The following is a 24558-nucleotide window of genomic DNA, read 5'->3' as shown; positions in this document are numbered from 1 at the left end:
TGGTCAGTAAAATTCAAGGTGAACTCTTCAGGGGCCAGTGTTCTGGTAGGGAAATTGGGGAAGTCAATTAGAGGCAGGATGTTGGGAATCAGAGGGGACAATAACTGTGATGGGAACAATTCAACATATAAGGGTGGGAGCCAACAGACCATTGTAGGATAAAACAAAGAATTCTTAATGTTGGATATCTGAAGTAAAAACAGAAGTTGCTGGAGAAATTCAGCAGGTCTGGCAACATCTGTAGGAAGAAAGTAGAGTTAATGTTTCAAGTCTGGTGACTCTGTATCAGAATTTTTAGCAGCTGGGAAAATGTGTATTTATGCTGAAGTTGGGGTTGGGAGTGGGAGAGGTGGAGAGGGGATGGAAGAGGTGAGCTGATGGATGAGATGGAGCCCAGAGAGAGATATATGAAAGGGGTAGGTAAACAAGGAGATTATGGATAGCAAGCCAGGACACAAGAAAAACTGAATGAGTAAGAATAAGAGCTAAGAGTAGGGGAAAATGGACAAGCTGTAATGAATGCAACCCATATAATGTTTTAATGGGAGTACATGTAAACGGGTGATTGTGCTAAAAGCAACCAGAACAGGACCAGGTGTGGGATGGGTAAAAAAACATGGAAGGCTGTAATCAGGCTCTCTTGAACTCGATGCTGAGTCCGAGAGGCTGTAGGGTCCTCAAGTAGAAAATGCAATGATGCCAGACCTGCTGAATTTATCTAGCTATTTTTTTTTTGTCCATTATAGGACAGGGGTTACTGCAGGGGGTACTCAGAGGGGTTAGCTGACTGTCGCCACCATCCTGGCTTGAACAGAAGACAGTGCACCACAATGGTTGGCTATGGCTAAACTGTAGATCTGGGGCTCTGGGGTAAAGTTGGGAGATGAAGATGTAAATGAATGAGTTGGTGGAATGTTACCAGGAGTGTAGAGAAGAAAGGAACATGGAGGTTTAGTTGCGAGGTTTGGATCCTGCAAATTATCAGCCTGAGTCTATAATCCTGTCTGTGAAGCACAAGCTGGCGTTGCCTTCCATCATCATCTGAATTGCAAATGTGCAATGGAAATAAAAAAAATGGCTGCCAGCATGAGACCAGAAGTGGACTGAGTAAGTGGTTTCATTTGTCTTAGCAAGTGGGTGACATGAGACCCTTCAAAGGGCAATCAGGCACTTACACACTGCAGGTTGATGACATCTGTAATTCTCGAGTTCTATATGTGAAATACTGTGTGGGTTGCAAAACCTGTTAACAGCAATCTTGACCATATCCTTGGTCATTGTAGATTGATCAAAGGCATCTCTGTGAAGCAGAAGTAATCACAAGCGACTATTATAGTGTCACCTGTAAGTTACAATTTAGTAAGACAATCCAAAGTCTCATAGGATGTACAAGAGTTGATTTCCACTCACTTTGCACTGTAACTATTTGCCAATGTGCTCTTTTATATGCATTGCTGCCTTTTTTTGGGTGATTTGGTGTTGGAGTCGCAGGTGAGATGCTTTCAGTCCCCTATGTCAAAGGGACATTTACATATATTCTATGGCTATCCTTGTCAGAGTTTTCCATGACCTGCTGTTTAGAGGACTATGCTGTGTGTGATGTGAATGGTGACAGTATCATTCTTAAGGCCCTGTCCTTTTTCTGATATTGCCCACTCAGGTTTATTGAAACTGTGACTAGTGGATCCAGACCCAGGAAAGGTCATGTCACTGTGACCATGATGCAATGAAGATGCAGAGAAATTTAGGATCACCGGATTTGTCAGCAAGCCCAGGAACAACAGCAACTTCCAAGGGCTGTTGAACAGCGTTCACAGGAAGCAGTCATAGTGATGATCCCCTTCGATTGTGGAGGGGTTATAGGAGGTCCAGAGTCTATCTTCCTCAGTGCCATTTCTTCTAGGTGAGTGAGGCAAATTGGCACCACAGAGTAAGCTTGTCTCGGGACACTATACATCTGCTGGATCGTACCTGAGACCTGAGCAGTCACCCTAGCCAGCGGCCTTTAAGGTGACAGTTGCACTCAATTTGTTATGTAGCTGGCGGCTTCTAAGGATCTAGTGGGGACCTGTATGGGATCTCTTATTCCTCTACCCACAAATGTATCTAGGAGGTTACTTATGCAATTGTGCCAGATCACACGGCTTTATCTCGATCCCCTGTGATGAGGCCAATGGTGCAGTCTGGGCACAAGGCTGTGCCAACATAGCTGGCTTTCCCCAGGTCCTGTGCACTATAGACTGTACCTATATTATATTGAAAGGGCCATATCATAACACAGCCAACTTCGTCAACAGAAAAAGGTCCAATTTGATCAATGTTCAAGTTCCTCAGTGATCTTAGTGCACCAGATAGGGCTGGGAGCTGCCTTGCGTACTCTCATATTCCTATTTTATGTTCACTGGTTCAGTGCCTTTCAAGGATAATTACTGGGTGCCTAGAGTCTGCTTTCTGCAAACATGGCTGTGAAATCCATTATACAACCCCTGACTGAAGCTGAGAGTAGATTCAATACAACCCATTCTTTGACCAGGGCCATCCTGGGGCAGATGAATGATCTCCTGAAGGAAAGGTTCTGATGTTTTGATCAGTCTAGAGAAGCCTTACAGTATAGTGTAGGCAGAGTGTGCTGCAAATTTCACAGGCTGTGCTCTATATAATCGGAGCAAGCATAAAGGCAATGTGATAGATTCCGAAGAGATGGGAGAGAGATCGCAGTCTTCCAAGAAGGAAGATGAGGACATTGAGTAGGAGAAACATCACATTGACCATGATAGAACAGAGCAGCATGAGCACATTAAGCCAGACAGGACGTAACTCACAGTCACTGTGAGTTGAGTGCAGTGATCATTCATTAACATAATTTGCTCATCCAGATAGCCCTCCACTGCACTACCTCCATTTCCTGTTCCATGGCTGTAACCCCCCTCCTCTAAATGCAATAAAGACAGAGTTCCTTTGTCCTCACCTCCACCCCACCAGTCTCTGCACCCAACGCATCACCTTTAAACACTTTCGCCAACTCCAACTGGACCCACCATCAAGAACATCTTCCCCTCTACCCCTCTCTGCCTTCCATAAGAACCATTCCCTTTGCCAATCATTGGTTTGCACCACTCCCCACCAAGCCCCCAGAACTCCCAGGCACCTTCCCCTGCAAATGGAAAAGGTGCAAAACCTGCCAGCAACACTACCCACCCCCATCTCCATTCAGAGCCCCAAACGGTCCTTCCAGGCGAGACAGAAGTTCACGTGCCTCTCCTTCAACTTAATTTGTTGTTTTTGGTGCTCCAGATGTGGTCTTCGATGTGGTTTTACCGAACACCTCAGCTGGGCCTGTAGGTGCCAGCCTGACCTCCCAGTCACTACCCATTTTAATTCCCCTTCCCACTCCCTCTCTAAAATGACCATGCTTGGCCTCCTCCATTACCATAATGAATCAAACTGCAAATTGGAGGAACAACACCTCATCTTCTGCCTGGGCAGCCTACAGCCCGGAGGATTCAGCATTGAGTTCTCCAATTTCAAATAACTTCCCTTCCCATCTCCTGACTCCCTTCCCAGTCCCTTCCCCCTCCTTTCCATTCCTCTGATTGACCCTTCCTTCCAGCTACCAACTGGATTCATTCTTCCCATCGACCAACCAGGTCGTACCCTCTACCTGTGTTCACTTATCCCCAACTTACCACCCTGGCCTCCCACCCCTTAATTGGCAGCTCCCCTTACACCCACCCCCAGTCCTGAAGAAGGGTTACATACAAAACAATGCCTTCTCCACCTCCTGATGCTGCCTGGCTTGCTGTGTTCTTCCAGCCTCCTACTTGTCTACCTCGGATTCCAGCATCGCATTTTTTTTAGTCTCTGGTCAAAAGGCAAGCAGTTCTTTCTATTCCCAGAGCCAATAGTTTTTTTTTTCATTTGTTTTTTCTTTGGTTTTCCTCTCATTGAACAAAACTTAACATTTTTAATGTTTGAAGATCTTTCACCATGTGATGCTACCGCATTGAAAAAAATGAGAAGACGTTTTGCTATGCTTGGCATAAAGGAAAGAATAGCTCTTCCTTAGACAGGGGACTGAAGTGGTATGACACTAAGCATGGGTAGCCTGTGCAACTTGATTGTTTTAATTGCAGTTACAATGACAGTTTATCAGACAGGTGATGATATGAAGTGACAATACACAAGTGCACAATCCTTTATCTGAAATGCTCGGGACCAGCTGGTTATCGGAATTCAGAATTTTTCGAATTTCAGAAGAAGTGGCAGTTTCACGGTGAGATATTTTAAAATCTTTCCGAAGAATAGACTTACTGTGAGTAGAATGGGCTGTGAAACAAAATTGAGGCCTGCCGGTGTTGGGCTACACCCCACACGTTGTACCTGAGTTACACTCATCGAGTGGATGTGGACTTGGGTTAACTGGTTGCACACCAAACAACCTTGTTCATGAGAAAAAACTTCACAAAAAAAACCTTCGGACATTGGAGCTTTTCGGATTTCGGGATTTTGGATAAAAGTTGTCTACTTGTACTTCCAAATATGAGTCTATTTCTAATGAAAAGTCACCTGTGCCATCTGTGTGCCCTCACAAATTATTCTTATTTGTGTCCCTCCCACTAATGTACCGTGAAGGGCTACTCATGGCCTGGCAATGAATAACCTGTTATACAGTTGAGGTTTTATATATAGCACCCATGGCATGCATTCTGGAAGTGCCCAACAGTAGTGAGGAGTTCTTCTGCTGGTGAGGCCACAATAGCATGAGAATGGCATGATAGAGGCATGGTACATACAGCATGAGGTGAGCAGGGTGATTATGACATAACTCATTGGGGTTCATGGAGAGGAATCCTCAATGAAACTTGCTGAAATTGTCACTCTGCTGATTTTTGGTAAAGTTCAGCTCTCTGATTCTTAAAACATGCATTTTTGACCAAGCTTTAGGTCGTCCACCCTCATATTGCGTTATGTGTCAAATTTGTTTAGGATTGTCCATACGAAGCGCTCTGTTTTTATTATGCTAAATTACCACTTAACTGCTCTTCTCTGAACTGGCATCTATATTCAGATAAAATGAATACCACAGTGCTAACACCTAGACATAATTCAACCTCGCCTTCCTCGAACCCAACTCACAACTAGTAAAAAATATCATTCAACTCCATAAACATAAACATACAGTCAAAATATAATTCCCTTTCATGCTGCAGACATAAAGCAACCCCTTTACTACAACAAATAATTTTCAAAATGCTTCTTAAAATATGAAAATCACTTCACTCCCTGCATTCCATTCTGGATTAAAGTTCTCATGACAGGCACTGATGAAAAAAAAATTTCCATTCATAGCGCTAGACTTAGACCAGTGAGTACTATTGACTGAAATCAGATTGTACCACTCTCATGGGATTGCATGTGGCTGGCCTCTTCAGCTATTCATAGTGATCTTCCAGCTTAGATTTCAGCCTGCCTGTGGGAACTCAATCCAATGGGAAATGGCAAACATGTGCAGCAGTAATTCTTACAGGCTACAGCTGCTATATTCAAGGTACAACTTCATTCTTGCTGGTGGAAAATCAGAAATAGCTGGAGAGAGGTAACACTGCCTTTCATTTTCTGGGATATGATTGCAGTTGCTTGGCAATGATTTTTTGGATGGTGGGGTTTCTGGCCTTTTTCCTTGAAGGGATAGTGGAACACATTGCTGCCAATACTGGCTGCTTTACAACAACTGAATTTCTGACCCTCAGTTGGGAAATAGACTCACTTAGAGAACTACTGTCCAATCTGATTGTCCAGCAGTCCTATACTCCCAGCAGTGGCAGAAGCTGCAGTGGATGTGATTGGGACTGTAAGCAATCGCTGTCTCTGTGCAGGGATTCAGGGTTAGATAGATATGGGGCTGGGAATAGGAAGTGAGGCTCATGGGTAGATTGGCAGAGTGGGTGTTGGGATGTGGAGGAGAGGCCAGGGACTGGGGAAGACAGCACCTTTGGGGAGCAGATATAAGCAAGGGGAGCCAGATGTTGAAGAAAAGATGTTGATGTGGGCAACCTCAGCCTCCCATCTGAGATATGCGATGGCTGACTGAGCTGAGCTTCATCCCTGCTGCTGAACTTCTACAACCAGTCTGAAAACCAAGGTGGGTTGGGAAACAACACTTAAGTGGCCATTGTGTTAAAGTATGGCCTTAAATTAAGACAAGGGTGAACTGGTTGGCTTATAGTTGTCACTTGTCCCACCATTACATTGAGGAGAAAGGTAAGGTCTGTGGGAGGCCAGTAGGAAGACTACATTGGGAATTTTTCCAGACCTCCCTCAACCCTCAAGGTTGGCGGCATGCAAATGTAAAATTCTGCCCATTGTGAAAAAGGTGCAGGCAAGAAGGTTGTTTATTTAATGTCCTTTAGAAAAGAATAATCTGCCATCCTTACCTTGTCTGGCTTACATGTGACTCCAGATCAACAGCAATACGTTTGATTCTTATAAATCCTCTGGAATGGCTGAGAAAATTGTTCTGTTGATTATAACTGTCCAAAGTTTGATAAAAGCAATTAAATTGGATGGACCATCCAGCATTGGCCAAGGCACCAGAAACAAGAACGGCTCTGTCAACTCTACAAAGCCTCCTTACTAACATCTGGAAACTTGTGCTAAAATTAGGAGAGCTATCCCATAGGTTAGCCAAGCAACAGCCTGACATAATCATCCTTTTGGAATTGTACATTACAGACATTGTCCCAGATTCCAGCGTCACCATCCCTGGGTATGCCTGTGTAACACTGGTCACTGGCAGGACAGATCAACCAGAGGTGACAGCACAGTGCTACACAGCATGGAAGGGAATTGCACTGGGTGTTCTCAACATTGACTCAAGAACCCATGCAATCTCATAGCATCAGGAAAAAATATGGATAAAGAAACCTGATGACAACTACATGCCACCTCAGCTGATGAATCTGTGCCCCTCTATTTGACGCCACTTGAAGGACACACTGGGTAGGTCACCTCAATGTCCATTCACCGAATGGCTTGGTAGCACCACGACTGATTGAATTGGCTAAGTCCTAAAGGACAGAGCTACTAGAATAGTATGTGTTAGGTGGTCAAGGAACCATGAAAAAGGAAAAGAATAATTGACATTGTCCTCATCAACTTATCTTCAGCCTTCAGGAAGGCTAGGAAGGTAAATAGTCCAGCAACTGACAAGGTAGCAGCATGGGAAATAAACCTGACCAAAATGTAGAAATAGATTCATTTTGCTGTTTGCAGAGACATTTGAGAATGTGGAAGGATGACAACAGGCAGAAAAATGGCAGAATTAGAAAAAGAGCTTCTCCCACTATTAAAATGTCTCAGTGTTCATATCATCATTAAATATTGTTCACAAAGTTAAAGAGAAGTTAATGTCTCCAAGATCTTAGCTCACTATGATCTCAAACTACTAACATTTCTATAGGCTGATGCATCAGCAACAGGAGCAGCATTATTCCAGATTCAGAAAAATTGCATAAAGGCTGGTAGGTATAGGGAATGCTGGATGACTAACGAAATTGAGGGTTTGGTTAAGAAAAAGAAGGAAGCATGTGTCAGCCATAGACAGGATAGATCGAGTGAATCCTTAGAAGAGTGTAAAGGAAGTAGGAGTATACTTAAGAGGAAAATCAGGAGGGCAAAAAGAGGACATGAGATAGCTTTGGCAAATAGAATTAAGGAGAATCTAAAGGGTTTTTATAAATATATTAAGGACAAAAGGGTCACTAGGGAGAGAATAGGGCCCCTCAAAGATCAGCAAGGCGGCTTTGTGTGGAGCCGCAGAAAATGGGGGAGATGCTAAATTAGTATTTTGCATCAGTATTTACTGTGGAAAAGGATATGGAAGATATAGACTGTAGGGAAATGGATGGTGACATTTTGCAAAATGTCCAGATTACAGAGGAGGAAGTGCTGGAGACCTTGAAATGGATAAAGGTGGATAAATCCCCAGGACCTGATCAGGTGTACCCGAGAACTCTGTGGGAAGCTAGAGAAGTTATTGCTGGGCCTCTTGCTGAGATATTTGTATCATCGATAGTCACAGGTGAGGTGCCGGAAGACTGGAGGTTGCCACTGTTTAAGAAGGGCAGTAAGGACAAGCCAGGGAACTATAGACCAGTGAGCCTGACGTCAGTGGTGGGCAAGTTGTTGGAGGGAATCCTGAGGGACAGGATGTACATGTATTTGGAAAGGCAAGGACTGATTAGGGATAGTCAACACGGTTTTGTGAGTAGGAAATCATGTCCCACAAACTTGATTGAGTTTTCTGTGGAAGTAACAAAGAGGATTGATGAGGTCAGAGCAGTAGATGTGATCCATATGGACTTCAGTAAGGTGTTCGACAAGGTTCCCTATGGGAGACTGATTAACAAGGTTAGATCTCATGGAATATAGGGAGAACTAGCCATTTGGATACAGAACTGACTCAAAGGTAAAAGACAGAGGGTAGTGGTGGAGGGTTGTTTTTCAGACTGGAGGCCTGTGACTGGTGGAGTGCCACAAGGATCGTTGCTGGGTCCTCTACTTTTTGTCATTTCCATAAATGATCTGGATGCGAGCATAAGAGGTACAGGTAGTAAGTTTGCAGATGACACCAAAATTGGAGGTATAGTGGTCAGTGAAGAGGATTACCTCAGACTACAACAGGACCTTGACCAGATGATCCAATGAGCTGAGAAGTGGCAGATGGAGTTTAATTCAGATAAATGCAAGGTGCTGCATTTTGGGAGAGCAAATCTTAGCAGGGCTTATACACTTAATGGTAAGGTCCTAGGGTGTGTTGCTGAACAAAGAGACCTTGGAGTGCAGGTTCATAGCTCCTTGAAAGTGGAATCGCAGGTAGATAGGATAGTGAAGAAGGCATTTTGGTATGCTTTCCTTTATTGGTCAGAGTATCGAGTACAGGAGTTGGGAGGTCATGTTGTGCCTGTACAGGACACTGGTTAGGCCACTGTTGCAATACTGCATGCAATTATGATCTCCTTCCTATCGGAAAGATATTGTGAAACTTGAAAGGGTTCAGAAAAGATCTACAAGGGTGTTGCCAGGGTTGGAGGATTTGAGCTATAGGGAGAGGCTGAACAGACTGGGCCTATTTTCCCTGGAGCGTCGGAGGCTGAGGGGTGACCTTGTAGAGGTTTACAAAATTATGAGGGGCATGGATAGGGTAAATAGGCAAAGTCTTTTCCCTGGGGTCAGGGAGTCCAGAACTAGAGGGCATAGGTTTAGGGTGAGAGGGAAAAGATATAAAAGAGACCTAAGAGACAACTTTTTCACACAGAGGGTGGTACATGTGTGGAATGAGCTGCCAGAGGATGTGGTGGAGGCTGGTACAATTGCAACATTTAAGAGGCATTTGGATGGGTATGTGAATAGGAAGAGTTTGGAGGGGTATGTGCCTGGTGCTGGCAGGTGGGACTCGATTGGATTGTGATATCTGGTCAGCATGGATGGGTTGGACCGAAGGGTCTGTTTCCATGCTGTACATCTCTATGACTCTAAGACTAGCCGATCACACATCATGGGCTCTAATAGAAACTGAACAGTTATTCAGCCATGGAAAAAGAAGTCTTTGATTCCACATAGGCACATGAGAAATTTTCCGACTATGGTTTGGGATTACAATTTAAGATTGAAAGCAGTCATAGCCATTTATATCCTTGTTAAATGCAAAATAAATCACTAAGATCCTGTTGTGATGCAAGTTTATAATATGGGGATTATTGTTTGTAAACCTCTTCTAAAGTAGAGGTAAATGGTTCTTTTCATTTTCATTCTCTGAAGGTAACTTGTTTTATGAGGATCAGAAATTCATTGTTTTAGGTGTAAGTTAAAATAGTATTTCAAAGAAACCATGTCATTAAACTAAATGAATACAGAAATGTCTTGGTGAGTTAACTGCTGAAGCATTTGCTAAATTGAGCTGTGATAAAAAATAGACCCTACAGATCCTCATCCCCAATTCCCCCTCTTTCCACATCCATGCTATCTCTTGCTCCTCCCCAAAACCTGTCATATCCCTCAAGGTAAGATATGGCACATCCATATCCATTTACCCATTCCATATTGTACTGAAGCAATGACCCTATAGTGGCATTTGGATATATGCATTGGAAAAACCTTTAAGGAAAAGGCCATACCTACCTCCACAATGGAGCAGGTTAAGTTGAGAGTGCTGGGTGTGGCCTTTGAACCTAAACCAGTCATCGCCCTTAAAAGCATGCCTGAAAATATGAAAGCCCAGGAAAGGAGTTCAAAATGTGACTGTGAAGGTTTTCCAAAGATCCAATATGCTAATTTACAGATCGTTCTGGTATAATACATGTTTTGTCAACATGAATTGGCTATAATGTGATTGATGAACTGCAGGTGGTGCTTGTCTACTGTTTCTGTCGAACGGGTATAGCAATGTTCTATTGTGAATTTGTACAGTGTGATTTTCTATAACGGTTTTCCATAGCATGATTTTCTATAGTGCGAGGTTGCAGAGGCATGCAACTGCCCATGTGATAGCAGAACAACCTGTATTGTATCCCCTTGACCCTATGTACTTACTTACATAATGTCAGTCTGTACATGAATAGGTGAAATATACTCTATCAATGTTCAGGTTACCTGCAGCCATTAACACCCAATTATAAAAGTCAAGACACATTTCTACTGGTTTTACTTTCACCTGTTCTTCTGACTCATGGTTATGAAATAAGGCAAAGGGCATAGAAACAGGCTATTCGGCCCAATCAATCAATGACTGCATTTATGCTCCACTTGAACCTCATTCTAACTTTTCTTATCCGAACCTATCATCATAACCTTTTATTTCCTTCTCCTTTGTTTTTTCTTCATATATTTGTGTAGCATCTCCTTACACGTATCCATACATTTCACTTTAACAACTCCCTGTGTGAAAATTCCATATTTTCACCAGTCTTTGGATCAAGAAGTTTCTTCTGAATTCTCTATTTAATTACTTGGCTATTTAATGTAGTTAAGCTCTTCACCACAAGAGAAAGCATTGTCTCTATATATTCATTCTATTAGACTGCTCAAAATTTTAAAGGCCTCTAATAGGTCATCCCTAAGCCACCTTTTTCCATGTGAGAACAGATTCACACAGTCAATGCTTTTTTGATTCATATGTTTCTGGTGACATCCTTGCAAGCTTTCTCCATAACATCTCCAATACCTCTCAATCTATTTTATATAACACGGTGAACGGAATTGCACATAGTTGCATGGAATTGCTCAGAGTGGTCTCAGCAAGGTCCATCACAGGTTTAAGACAAAAATCCTACTTTTCAGTTCCACCAGGGCCTTAGTCTCCATAGAGCTGATGGCTGCTCAGATTGTGTTGTACATGCATGGCCAGTTACATTGTGACACCCAAGAACACCAACTGAGAACCAACATCATTGGTGCCCACTGCAGTGCTTACTGGGTATAGTGAATCAGAATTTTAAATTCTTGGTTCAAATTAGGGAATCCTTTAATATAGACTGATGAGGGTTTCATAAGGACTATTACTACATGGCACATGTTGAAAAATTGCCTTCCTGAGGCCCTAGAAGCAAAAGGCCCAGAGGCACGCAAAAGCAAGAGGAGTGTTTTGGCAGTTAAGGAGAGAAACAAAGGTTGAGTTGGTAAAAACAGAATTTGGGGAGGGGAATAGTGGGAAGTGTTGGCTATAGCATCAGATGCCAAATAGGGAGATGAGATGCCCATAAGAGACTGGTGTGAGGGAACAGGAAGTGGTAAAGAAGGAATGGTAGGCTGGGATGCATAGGAGAAGAGAAACTGCATTGTTTAGATGTGATATTAGGGGAAGGACATACTGGTCAGAAAATAGCAAAAATATATATTTTGGTACTGGGTAGTCCCAGTACCTGGTTTTTGTGGTGGGGCTAGCTTAAGGCAAACAAATATGACTGAGGAGCTTCAAACAGGTGCTTGACCCCTTTATTTGCATATGTAAAGGGCTTTATGCCTGTTTTGTAATATTGCTTTCCCTTTCCAAATTGGCAAGAGGTGAACTCTGGGCTGGAAATATGTCCACACTTTCTGTTTCCCACATTGGGTTCGTGGTCAATCAGTTCGTATCCAGAACATGGGAACTGCATGGCCACATTTATTTGCCTGTGGCTATGAGTCATTTCAAATCTTGCTTTTTTTTTAGGAGATTCAACACTTTGACAAACTATATGGCTTAAAACATAAAACCTACCACAAGCTTTCTTTGATAAATAAATATTGTACGATTACTGTGCTGGAGTATTCAGAATTAGTTTGTAACTTTAAATTGTCTCTAGATTATCAATGAGGAAAGTTCCCTTTTGAAATAATTATTTGGAAAATAAGTGATTTAAATTCTTAACATATAGTAAGGGCATTTTTTTAAAGGCCACAGGTAAGGTTGGAGCTGGGACAGAATCAGTATGTCCAAAAATTTCACTGCAACTTTCTAACTAGTTGGCAATATTAATATGAGAAAGTTGGCTGGTTTTCCCTCTTCCCTGCCCTCCCTGTGGGTATTCTTTGTGTTTGCTTCAGATGGCTCATTTCCTCAGGATACAGTGATTGATGAATCTGGGTCACAACAAAATAGCTTTGATAGTGCATGGTGAAGAAGTAAAATTTATCAGAAAGATTCATTGGAGCAGTATCCAGTAAGTAAAAGCCCTCAAATATTTGTAAACTGATACACAGATCCAGAATGAATAATTGTGTCAAACTGTATCATTTCAGCCTTATAGAAATTATTTAAAATAAATAATTTTGACGGAGTTATTGTCTGCTCGACACAGTTAAGACTCCAAGTTGATGGCGTATCCCATAATACTTTGAAATACTGCAGTAACCTACATTCTTAACACTAAAAGAAGCATGATTTATGAAGCTGCTGCAAAAATAGAAAATGTTAGGGAATCTTTGAATTAAAAGCACTTTGTGGTGTAGTAGTTAGAAAAAACTAAGAAATCATTCAATTAAAAGCACTTTGTGATAGAATGATTTTATTTTCACACTCTGTTAAATATGAAATAAGTAGGTATCAATTTGGCATTAAATTCCAAGTAGAAATCATTCAAACAGTATCCAGTATGGATGCTGTTTCTTTGCAAATTCCCCCATAAAAGGTAACAAAAGGCCATCCAATAAATGTGAGACTCTCACAGTGTCCTGTTCTAAAATATGTCATGGTACATCTTCAAAATGACTTAGGTATTCACATATATTAAAAAAAACAGAAACTCAAATTTATACACAGCCTTTCACAACTTCAGGATATCACAAAAAGTGCTTTACAGATCATGCTGTTCTTTTGAAGTGTTGTAATGTGGGAAGCGTTACAGGCCAATTTACACAAACAGACTGTGATAATGATCAGATAATCTGTGCTGGTAATGTTGATTGAGGTATAAATATTGGCTTGGTCACTGGGGAATATTGCTCGGCTTATCTTTGAAATAGTGTCAAAGGATCTTTTATGGCCATCTATGAAAAAAAACAGGACCTCAGTTTAATGTCTTATCTAAAAGACAGTACCTCTAACATTTCAACTTTGCCTCAGTTCTGCAGTGAAGTGTCAAAGCTTCAATTTTTAAGCATGAGTCTCACGAGTAGAACTTGAACACAATCTTTTGATGCAAAGGTAAAAGTGTTATCAACAGAATCATGGCCGACACCGGGATGAAATCAGTTCCAGACTGAAATCCCAACTGATGAATCACCTGACCTTAAAGCAGAAAATATGGGAAATATTCGGCAGGTTTGACAGGAGGGAGAAAGAGTTAGTGATTTAAAATGGTGACTTTTCATTGTCACAACTACAAAGATACTGCTTGACCTATCAAGTATTTCCAGTGCTTTTCATTATAATTTCAGATTTTCGACATCCCAAGTGTAGGCATGATGGGTTGAATAGCAATCTTCTGCAGTGGAACAATTCTCTGATTCTGTGTTTTGATTTTGTAAACTACATTTTAAGAAAGTGACGTGTGCCATGCACTTTGTTTTCTGTGCCCATCAGTCTAATTGATTATTTATTCGTTTCGTACCAAACATTGATATCCTTGGCCCCTCTCAAATTTCTTCCTGTTCTCAAGGTGTTGATTCACAGTGGGTTCCAGAAACCCAGATTGTTTTTAGTATACAGCATAAATACTATTTCCTCTTTGAGCTTGGACATGACCATTTTCAGGCTGTTCACACCAAAGGGCACCACAACCTGATCATCTGATCATCAGTTCTCTACTTTCCAGCAGAGATCAACACAGAGTGGTCAGGAACCAGAACTCTGGCTTGTGTGCTTCACTCCCGAGTCACTTGATTTATGAGTTGGCAGTTGCAGGAAACATTGAATGTCAAATAACAAAGAATGGAAAGATAAATGTATTTATTATAAAGATGTTGTGAAGCAGTCAGCTTACAAACGAAGTGTTTCACAACTAGGTCATGTGATAAATTCATGCATATGACACAAAATGAAATGTAACAGCATGGATAAGAAACTCTGTTAACAGTCAAGACAAAAAGCACAGATATGAACCTGAATTTTCCCAGCTACTGACTGACATGGGCATTGCCAAGAAAGTTGGGAGAATTGCATGAGATCGGTAGTAAGGAGTTTCCCAGCTAAGTGTTGAACAATGAGATGAGATTCTCACTGGTGAATGGTGAAAGGCCTATTTACATGCATTAGCATCCATTTATGCCCATTTTATTACAACATTCCCATTCGCCCAGCCACTGGATAGAAATGAAACAATTCCTCACCTGAAAGTCAGAGCAGTTACATGGTGACTCCAGCTTGGCATTTGCTCCTGGAGCCCTCCATCCTGACACTAATATCCCAAGACAGTGATCACTTGTGCCCCTTGTTCATCAAAACCTCCAGGTCCCTGGGCAGGAACTATGCAGGGCAGCTGCAGACGATCAGTGTTTGATCAAGAATGATTCAGCAGTACCATGACAGACAAGCTGGTCAGGTCCTAAAGGACATAGCTGCTAGACTGGGTCTGTTGTAGGTCATTAGGGAACCAATAAGAGGGAAAAACAAATTTGACCTCATCCTCACCATTCTGCCTGCTGCAGATGCAACTGTCTATGACAATATCAATAAGACTGACCACCTCCAGGTCCTTGTGGAAACAGTCACATCTCCCCAGTAATATCATGCCAAATGGGACAGACTTCAAACACCTTAAGACTGGGCACTCACAAAGTGGGCCATCAGCAGCAGCAGCAGCAGCAGAATCATACTCTAACGCCATCCACAACCTCATAGTCTGGTATATCCCCACTCTACCATTATTATGAAGGTTGGGATTCAACCCTGGTTCAATGAGAGAGTGCAGGAGGGCATGCCAGCAGCAGCCATGGGATATTTAAAAATGAGGTGTCATCCTGATGATAATTATAGCAAAAGACTACATGCATGTCAAACAGCATTAATAGCAAGAGATAGATAGAACTAAGCAATTACACAATGAATGGATCAGATCTAAGCTCTGCAGCCTTGCTACATCCATTCAGGAATGGTGGTGAACAATTAAACAACTGACTGGAGGAGGGGGATCCACAAATATCTCCATTCACAATCTTGGGGGAGTGCAGCACATCAGTGCAAAGATAAGGCTGAAGCATTTGCAAAAACATGTTAAGCCCAAAGGGCTGAATGATCCCTCTTGGCTTCCTCCAGAGGTCCCCAGTATCACAGATACTATTCTTCAATCACTTTGATTCACACTACATGATATCAAGAAACAATCTCTGGATACTTCAAAGGCTATGGCTCTGATAAGAATCAAGCAAGAGTATTGAAGCATTGTACTCCAGAACTTGCCACACAGCCCTACAATTACAACACTACCATTTACCTTACAATGTGGAAAACTGCCCAGCTATGTCCTGTACACAGAACGCATGACAAATCCAACCTGCCCAATCTGCCTACTCTTGATCATCAGTATAAAGTTCTGAAGGTATCATCAACAATGCTATGACTCCTGACCACATGATAGCCTTGTTTCAAACATGGATAAAAGAGCTGAATTCCAAAGATGAGGTGAGAGTGACTACCCTTGTCATCAAGGTTATCTTTCACGGAGTGTGACATCAGGGAGCCTTAATAAAACAGGAGTGAATAGGAATCGGGGTCAAAAAGTCTGTGCTAATTCAAGTCATACCTGACACAAAGGGAGACTGCTGTGGCTGTTGGAGGTCAGCTATTTCAGTTCCAGGATATTTCTACAGGAGTTCATTAGTGTAGGGTCTTAGGCCTAACCATTTTCAGCTGTTTTATCAATGACCTTCCCCTGTAAATGACCTTCCCTTCATCATAAGGTCAGAAATGGAGATGGTCACCGATGATTGCAAAACATCCAACAAAATCTCAGATACTGAGACAATCGCGTTCAAATGCAGGAAAATGTTGATAATGTTAAAGTTGGGTTGCAAAGTGATAGGATAAAGTTTCCATTGTCTTCCTAGACCATAAGACTGCTCTCTGAAAGGGAAAGAAGACTGGTAGTGGTTTAACCTGAAGGTCACCATGTCTCATGTGAGAGGAAGGGTTGAGAAGGAAAGCCCTTCATTGAAACCTTGACTGGTGCAGGAATTGAACCCACACTGTTGGTACTTCTCTGTATTGCAAACCAGGCATGCAGCCAACAGAGCTAACTGACCCCAGCAAGTAACATGTACATTACCCAAGTGCCACGCAATGGCCATCTCCAACAAAACAAAATTTGGTCATCAATCCTTGACATTTAATGGCACCATATCACTAAAACTCCCCCATTAACATCTTGGACATTAGCATTGACCAGAAATTGAACTGGACTCATCATATTAGTACTATGGCTACAAGAGCAGGTCAGAGGTCAAATCCTGCTTTGCGTAACTTCCCTTCTGACTTCCCAAAGCCAGTCCATCATTTAAAAGGTGCAAGTCAGGAGTGTGATAAAATATTTCCTACCTCCTGGATGTTCAAAAAACCTGACAACATCCAGGACAAAGCGGCCCCCTTGTTTGGCATCATGTCCACAAACATCCACACTCTTCAGCACCAATGCTCAGTAGCATCAGTAAGTACTTTCTACACGATGTACTGTGAAAATTCACCAAAACTCCTTATTCAGCAAGTTCCAAACCCCCAAAGACTATCATCGAGAAGCATAAGGGCAGCAAATACATGGAACACCTTCACTTGCAAGATCTCCTCCAAGCCATTCATCATCCTGACTAGGAAATACATTCTCATTATTTTACTGTTGCTGTGTCAAGATCCTATAACTCCCTCTCTAATAACATTGAAGATATACCAACTGCAAAAGAATTGCAAAGGTTAATGAAAGTAGTTCACCACCATCTTCTCAAATTCAACCATGGACATGCAGTAAATGCTAGCCCAGCCAGTAATGACCACATCCATGAATGAATAGAAAGAAGACCAGAGCACGAATGGGCTTTGAGGTTGCTGGCATCGGGGTTCTGGGAGGTCTCAGCAGTGGCCAGTCAATGATAATAAAAAGCAGGAACAGCAGTAGGTTTGAGTTTGCTTCACTATTCAATGGGATCATGTGGCTTTTTTGATAACCCTTAACTTCACTATCCTGTCTTATCCCCATGACTGTTGATTCACTTACTGATTATAAATCTTTTTACCTCAGCATTGAATACACCTAATAATCCAGCCTCTGTCTGAAATGGTGATCCCTTACTTTGCAATTATGCTCTCCCTAAAGGGGAAATAACCTCTCTGCATCTACCTGTAAAGCTCATAAGGATTTTACATGTTTTAATGAAGTGACCTTTCATTCTTCTAAAGTCTAATGAGTATTGACCCAATTTACTCATTTTCTGCTCATGAAAAAATCCCCATGGATCTCATAAGAATCAACTTGATAAATCCTGTTTGGACTGCCTCTCATGCTAGTATGTCTTTCCTTAGATAAAGGGACCAAAACTGATTACAATATTCCAGGTGTGGTCTGACTTGTTCATATTTTTACTTCTGCCTGTTGTGAGTGGGAGAATATGATACGTAGAGTGCCATTTGGCCTTGGCACATAGGTAATGAAGCAAATTTGGAAGGATTGCTTGAGAAAACTTGGTTAGGTTCACAGAGAGAAATTCTCCATGCAGCTCACTAAAATTGACATTTGTCAATTTTTAATAAAGTGGAGCCCATGTTAACTAGTGAAGGGTTACCCCAGAGGTTAATATTAGATCCACTTTAGTCCTGGTGAATATCAATCATTTGGACATGGGTATATCAAACATAAAGTTAAAAATTGTTGATTGCTTATAATAGACAGTAAGGAGAGTGTAGACATGTTAATTGCATGGGAAAATGGCAAATGCAATTTAATATAGCTGCCGCCTAGCCACCTAAACATAATATGGACACAATATCAATTACCTAAGAAAGTTTTTGAAAATGATGAAGAGCTTTGATAAAGTGAAAAGGGAAATGTTTTCTTAATTGGATAACCAGAGACACAAAGTCATCAATTGAAAATTATCACTGAAAGAGAGGAGAGATGGTTGAACATTTTTGTTGCAAGGAGGATTGTTAGATCCTGGGAGAGGGTGTCATACTAGAGAGTGGCTGAGGCACAGACAATTGCAGTTTTTAAAAGGAAAATTGGATAAATATCTGCTGCAGAAGAAGGGAGTAATATGGGAAGAAAGAAGAGCAACATTTTACTTTTAGGTTGAGTCTGATGAAGGGCTATAGTTGATAGTGTTGATAAGTGAAATGTTGGTGTTTGACAATGTCCTCCTGCAGGGGGCACTGAAAACCAGGAAACCACAAGTTTTTCAACAATGATAACAAAAACAGAAAGATCCTCTCAGCTCAGGTTACAGGCACTAGACAATATCAATTAATATTAAATGAAGACTGCAGAGAGGATTTATGTGTGGGACAGGTTATCTCAGAAGAAATAAATCAATTCTGTCTCCAATTAATTTTTTGTCTCCTAGGTACAAGCTGCCTTCTGCTTTGCACTTTGCTCTTCTTCATATTAGGCAAGCTAAAAACAAACGAGGGCCTGTACTGTCTGATGCTGAATGCAGAGTCTGGATCAGCTACTGTGCTTCAGTACATATACAGCCAACCTGTATGTATAACCATATGTACCACCTCATCTCTATTCAACAACAGCAAGCTATGTTTATATAATGCTTTGAATATAATCAAACATTCTGAATTGTTTCTCAGGAGCACTATGAAAGAACATATGGCATAAAGCTACATAAATAGATATTACTTCAAATGCTCAAAGGTTTTAGCAAGGAGATGCATTTAAATCATGTCTTAAAGAAAGAGAGCTTGTCTTTATGGAAGCTTGTCTGAATCACAGGGCCCAGGCAACTGAGACATGGCCACTACCATAAAATCTGCAATCTTCAAGGTGCTGGAATCAGATAAATATCCGCATCTATGAGGGCTGTGAGATTACAGGAGGAGATTACAGATATAGGAAAGGCTGAAATTTATGAGAAATTTAAAGTCAAGGATAAGGCTTTAGAAATGAAAAAGTTGCTTGATTTAGAGCCAGTGAGTACAGAAGTGATAGTGAACCATATGTCCATGAGAAATATGAGGGGACTAGGACAGAATATCAAGGAACACCAGAATTAATGACAAAAGCAGCAAGAGAAGCCACAATGAGTGATATTCCATCTATGATTAGAAATGTACAAGTGGGACCAGATGAGAGCAGTCCTATTGCGTTGGAAGACTGTAGAGGGAGCATTGAAGAATATTTAAAGGAGAGGGAGAGACAGCACCAGAAGAGATTGAAACATTAATAAGATTAGCTGGAAAAAGGACCAGGAGGAAAAATTAGGCAGTCAGCAGTTTAGTAGGAATGGAGTAAAAGAAGCAGGAGGTTGGAGAGGCCTGAGGAGAGATTGAATTTGGAAAGGGATGTGACTTCAGGGTTAGAAGTATGCCAAACCAGGTAGAACCTGAACCACCTTTCACTCATTAATCCAAGTCAGTACTAGGCGAAGAGCCCATTCACAACACTTGTCATCAAGAACTAAACCTGCCCATCCACATTGCAGAGATACATTATGATTAGTCTTAAATTCAGACGATTAATTCTGAAATACTTATAACATTTTATATGGCTATTCTGAGCACATCTGACAATTCCTAACTGTTGCATTGTAAGAAACTCTTTTCACTGAGTTGAGTAATGACCATGTCCTGATTTTCCTCTGAAGGTCTTTTAAAATTAACAAACATTTCTAAAAATAGTTCATAATCTGCACTCGATTTTCTGTTTACATGCCAGGTACAGTTCAGTGCAAACTAATCTTCTCAATGTTTGGGAGAAGATTTGTAGCTCGGGTGCTCGTTGTTGTGGTTCTGTTCACCAAGCTGGGAATTTGTCTTGCAAACATTTCGTCCCCTGTCTAGGTGACATCCTCAGTGCTTGGGAGCCTCCTGTGAAGCGCTTCTGTGCTGTTTCCTCCAGCATTTATAGTGGCCTGTCTCTGCCGCTTCCGGTTGTCAGTTCCAGCTGTCTGCTGTAGTGGCCGGTATATTGGGTCCAGGTCGATGTGTTTCACTCATCCACAGACTCTATCAACAAACACATCAACACATCGACCTGGACCCAATATACCGGCCACTACAGCGGACAGCTGGAACTGACAACCGGAAGCGGCAGAGACAGGCCACTATAAATGCCGGAGGAAACAGCACAGAAGCGCTTCACAGGAGGCTCCCAAGCACTGAGGATGTCACCTAGACAGGGGACGAAATGTTTGCAAGACAAATTCCCAGCTCGGCGAACAGAACCACAATAATCTTCTCAATCCAAAAAGGGTGTTCTACCTTTAAAGCTGACACTTCAACCCAGAGCTTCATCCTCAAGATGGGAAGAGGAAGTTGGGCCATTTCCCAACATTGCAATTGCTCCAACTACCCAGGCTATATTTACAGATTGACAGCAGGGATAGGCTCGCCTGAAGTTGCCGCCTTTAGAATCAAACTCAAGACAGGAGCAAAAGCAAGTGACTGCTGAGATGGACAGGTTAGCAAGCCCATTGCTGTTCATTGGAACATTGGCCTCCTTAATGAATATTAGGCACTGTGTTGCTCATTCCTCACTTTTACACACCTCCATATCCCCTCCATAAACTTCTGTCACATCATGTCTCTCATCATCCCTCCCTTCGTATCTCCCTTTGCTGTATTTCTTCCTCCATATCCCCTTTGAATGAACTACAACAGATAGCTGTGGAGGCTAAGTCACTGAATATACTTGAGAACTGAATAAATAGATTTCTAGAGGCTATAGGTATCAAGGGTATGAGGAAAGAGTGGGAGTATGGCATTGAGGTATAGGATCATCTATGATCATTTGATTGGCAGAGCAGGCTCATTGGACTGAATTGCCTTCACTTGCTCCCATTTTCTATGTTTCTATATTTCCTTAATCTATGACCGTTCCATACCTCCCATTCTAGTATTCTAGAATACTTATCTAGTATTCACTATTGACAGAACTCATGAGCCGTACAATAACACTGGAAGTCTCTGAAGTGCTCTTGAAGCAGTCAAAATAAACAAAAAAATTCAAAAATCTCTTCAAAATAACTTTATTATTATTAACTATAGTTATAGCTTTAAATCAAAAAAATCTCTCATTCTACTGGACAGCATCATTGCCAGACCATGCTGAGTTGAATCCAGTGGCAGGATCTGGAGCTCAGTCAGGCATTTATAATGCAATTCTAAGGGGCAGCTGTGTCAACAAAACCTCTAGGGCTTAATACATGAAATGTTTGGAGAATCTGGAGCAAATGGCCATCAGCTCCAGTTGTTCTAGAAGCTGAACAGATGACAGGACTGCTAATGTCAAAAAAAAAAGTCAGATGGAGAAATTGAACAATTATAATCTTGATAATAACACTCCTGAAATGTAGAAGAGCTACTTCTAAACAGGGCCCTTTCATTTATCACTATATTAAAAGTATAGTTAACTTACCATGCAGTATTACATGGTGCCATGTGAAGTTGTTAACAGCTTTTGAATTTACTAATTCTAGACTATGCTTTGTCAAGGTTTAGAATTCATTTGAAGTACTGTGAATAACTTCTTCTAACAAAGAGATCCTACGTCATGAAAATAGTGGGAGACAAAAGTTCGTACCCTCACAATGGAATAGAGAAGGGTGGGATTGATTGGTATGGGTGAGTCCCCATTTGTCGATTGCTGGCTTCCTCTCTACTTGCTGCTATTTCTTGGAAGCTTCGCTGCATGAATGACCTTAATAATCTATGAAGTTTGGAAAGCATCCTTTTGTTAAAAGTTGAGCAATAAGATTCAGTTTCTTGAAATCAGCAGTACAGAAATAGGCAATGTCAATGACTGCTGAAGGGTTTGCTGGTCTTCAACCACTTGCCCCTGATTAAATGCCACAAAGCAATGCTGGCTGTCATTAATCCAAGAACCAGGTGCTGCCAGCCATTTTAAATGCCTCCTGTCTCTGACCCCATTGCTAAAGATGTTTACCTTACTCTCTCCAGAGCAACCATCATCTGCTTCATTGGCAAAGAAAGAATAACTCTTTTCAACTTCCTGTATAGCAGCTCCTTACCACAATCAATACAAAATGAATGCTTCCAGTTATTATGCACTCTTCCCATATCCATATGCTTTAAGTGTACATACACATATCCATTTTACTTATTATGAAGTTAAAAAGTCAATTGCATATTCTTTATACCATGATGTTTTGCTGTTACCTAGTTGTACTGTGGTGATGTCCTGATCATGTTGCTACCCATCCTACAACTCTTTCTACATGAACTCCTAACCACAGGGGAGGATGAACTTATCAGATTTCCAAGGCATGAAGCGGAGGTTGAACTATATCTCAATCTCTTGACATATAGATTTCAGAAGGTGTTAGTGTGAAATTTCAACAGCAATAGGAATGACTTAACTCAGTTTGCCCGCTGGCAGGCATTAGGGTAATGTAGAAGTGTTGTTATTTGGGGTCAGTGAGAGAGAGAGAGAGAGAAAGAGAGTCTATTGTGATCTTATTTGATCTCCAGAATGTTTCATTTTCTAATTTGAGGGAGAACAGATAATTTGAATGCCAACATAGAAATCTATCTAGTCTCATGCATATTTGGCCAGGTTGAACACTTTACCCAGTGATGGAATTGCCACTCTTGTCAGTCTGCATGGTCGGTCCCCATTTGTCGATTGCTGGCTTCCTCTCTACTTGCTGCTATTTCTTGGAAGCTTCGCTGCATGAATGACCTTAATAATCTATGAAGTTTGGAAAGCATCCTTTTGTTAAAAGTTGGGCAATAAGATTCAGTTTCTTGAAATCAGCAGTACAGAAATAGGCAATGTCAATGCCTGCTGAAGGGTTTGCTGGTCTTTGGCCACTTGCCCCTGATGTTCCTGAAATGATTGTGTCTGAAGTGATGAATTGGTAAGGTAAACACAGTGGCAGAATGCCAGTACTTCTGTTATTTCCACTGAGCCCAGTTCCAGGAGGGAATGGCTCTGACTCTGTAAGAAGATCCTTCAAAAATTGAAAGGACACACTGACAAGAAGAAGTCTTGGAGATTCATACTAGTGTGACATTGCTCTTTTTCTTCTGGAGAAATAATGTGAAACCCTTTTGATATGATGTGGAATAGGGAGTTATGAAATAATAAACTTTTTGTGCTTATCCCTCTTCTACAATGTTCATTTCTGTTGGATTGAGATGGCCTGAACCTCAAAGGGTCATAATCCATGATGGAGGGGTATCTTCCTTCCATTACTAAGTGTTGTGTTCTGTGATGATCTACTTCATTTTATAAAAGAAAAAGACAATGAGGTTTGTAACATGGAGAGAAATGACATGAGCAGAAAAATATAATTTATGGAGAAGAGACAGCATTGAGAGTTTTTGAGGTGGGTGTATTTGTGCTAGAACAACCAGCCAAGAATAGCTGGTGTGGGAAATGCAATTGCCACACTGATTCAGTGGTGGTCACCCATTCTTAGATTAGGTTTCAGCAAATTGCAAATACAGTATTATCGTGCACTGATTCTAAAGTATGTTATCTTTGACCTGGATTCACTCAAAGCTGGCACTGGAAATAAAAAGGGGAAAAATCTTTCTTTGTCAGGATATTTCAAAAGCAATTAATTAAGATTAGATTACTTACAGTGTGGAAACTGGCCCTTCGGCCCAACAAGTCCACACCGACCCGCCGAAGCACAACCCACCCATTCCCCTATATTTACCCCTTTACCTAACACTACGGGCAATTTAGCATAGCCAATTCACCTGACCTGCACATCTTTGGACTGTGGGAGGAAACTGGAGCACCCGGAGGAAACCCACGCAGACACGGGGAGAATGTGCAGACTCCACACAGTCAGTCGCCTGAGTTGGGAATTGAACCCAGGTCTCTGGCGCTGTGAGGCAGCAGTGCTAACCACTGTGCCACTGTGCCGCCCTTTAAACTTTAAACTACATTAACAGGTCCA

At 41.5% G+C, this 24558-nt stretch overlaps 1 protein-coding gene across 6 annotated transcripts in view; it reads right to left on the bottom strand.

Annotated features, from left to right (window-relative positions):
• LOC140458136 (voltage-dependent calcium channel subunit alpha-2/delta-4-like) overlaps positions 1 to 24558 on the bottom strand; it is a 491615-nt gene that overhangs the window by 29751 nt on the left and 437306 nt on the right. Inside the window, exon 37 of one of the 6 annotated variants that reach the window (XM_072552262.1) lies at positions 13024 to 13524. The exons of the other annotated variants lie outside the window; for them this stretch is intronic. Within the exon in view, the coding sequence (XP_072408363.1) occupies positions 13515 to 13524 (10 nt within the window). The 3' untranslated portion in view covers positions 13024 to 13514. Of the gene's footprint in view, positions 1 to 13023; positions 13525 to 24558 lie in introns of those variants that run through there. 6 annotated transcript variants of the gene reach the window in all.

This window comes from Chiloscyllium punctatum, chromosome 32 (genome assembly GCF_047496795.1).
Source record: "Chiloscyllium punctatum isolate Juve2018m chromosome 32, sChiPun1.3, whole genome shotgun sequence".
NCBI classification, from domain to species: domain Eukaryota; kingdom Metazoa; phylum Chordata; class Chondrichthyes; order Orectolobiformes; family Hemiscylliidae; genus Chiloscyllium; species Chiloscyllium punctatum.
This window is presented reverse-complemented; position numbering and strand designations above follow the sequence as displayed.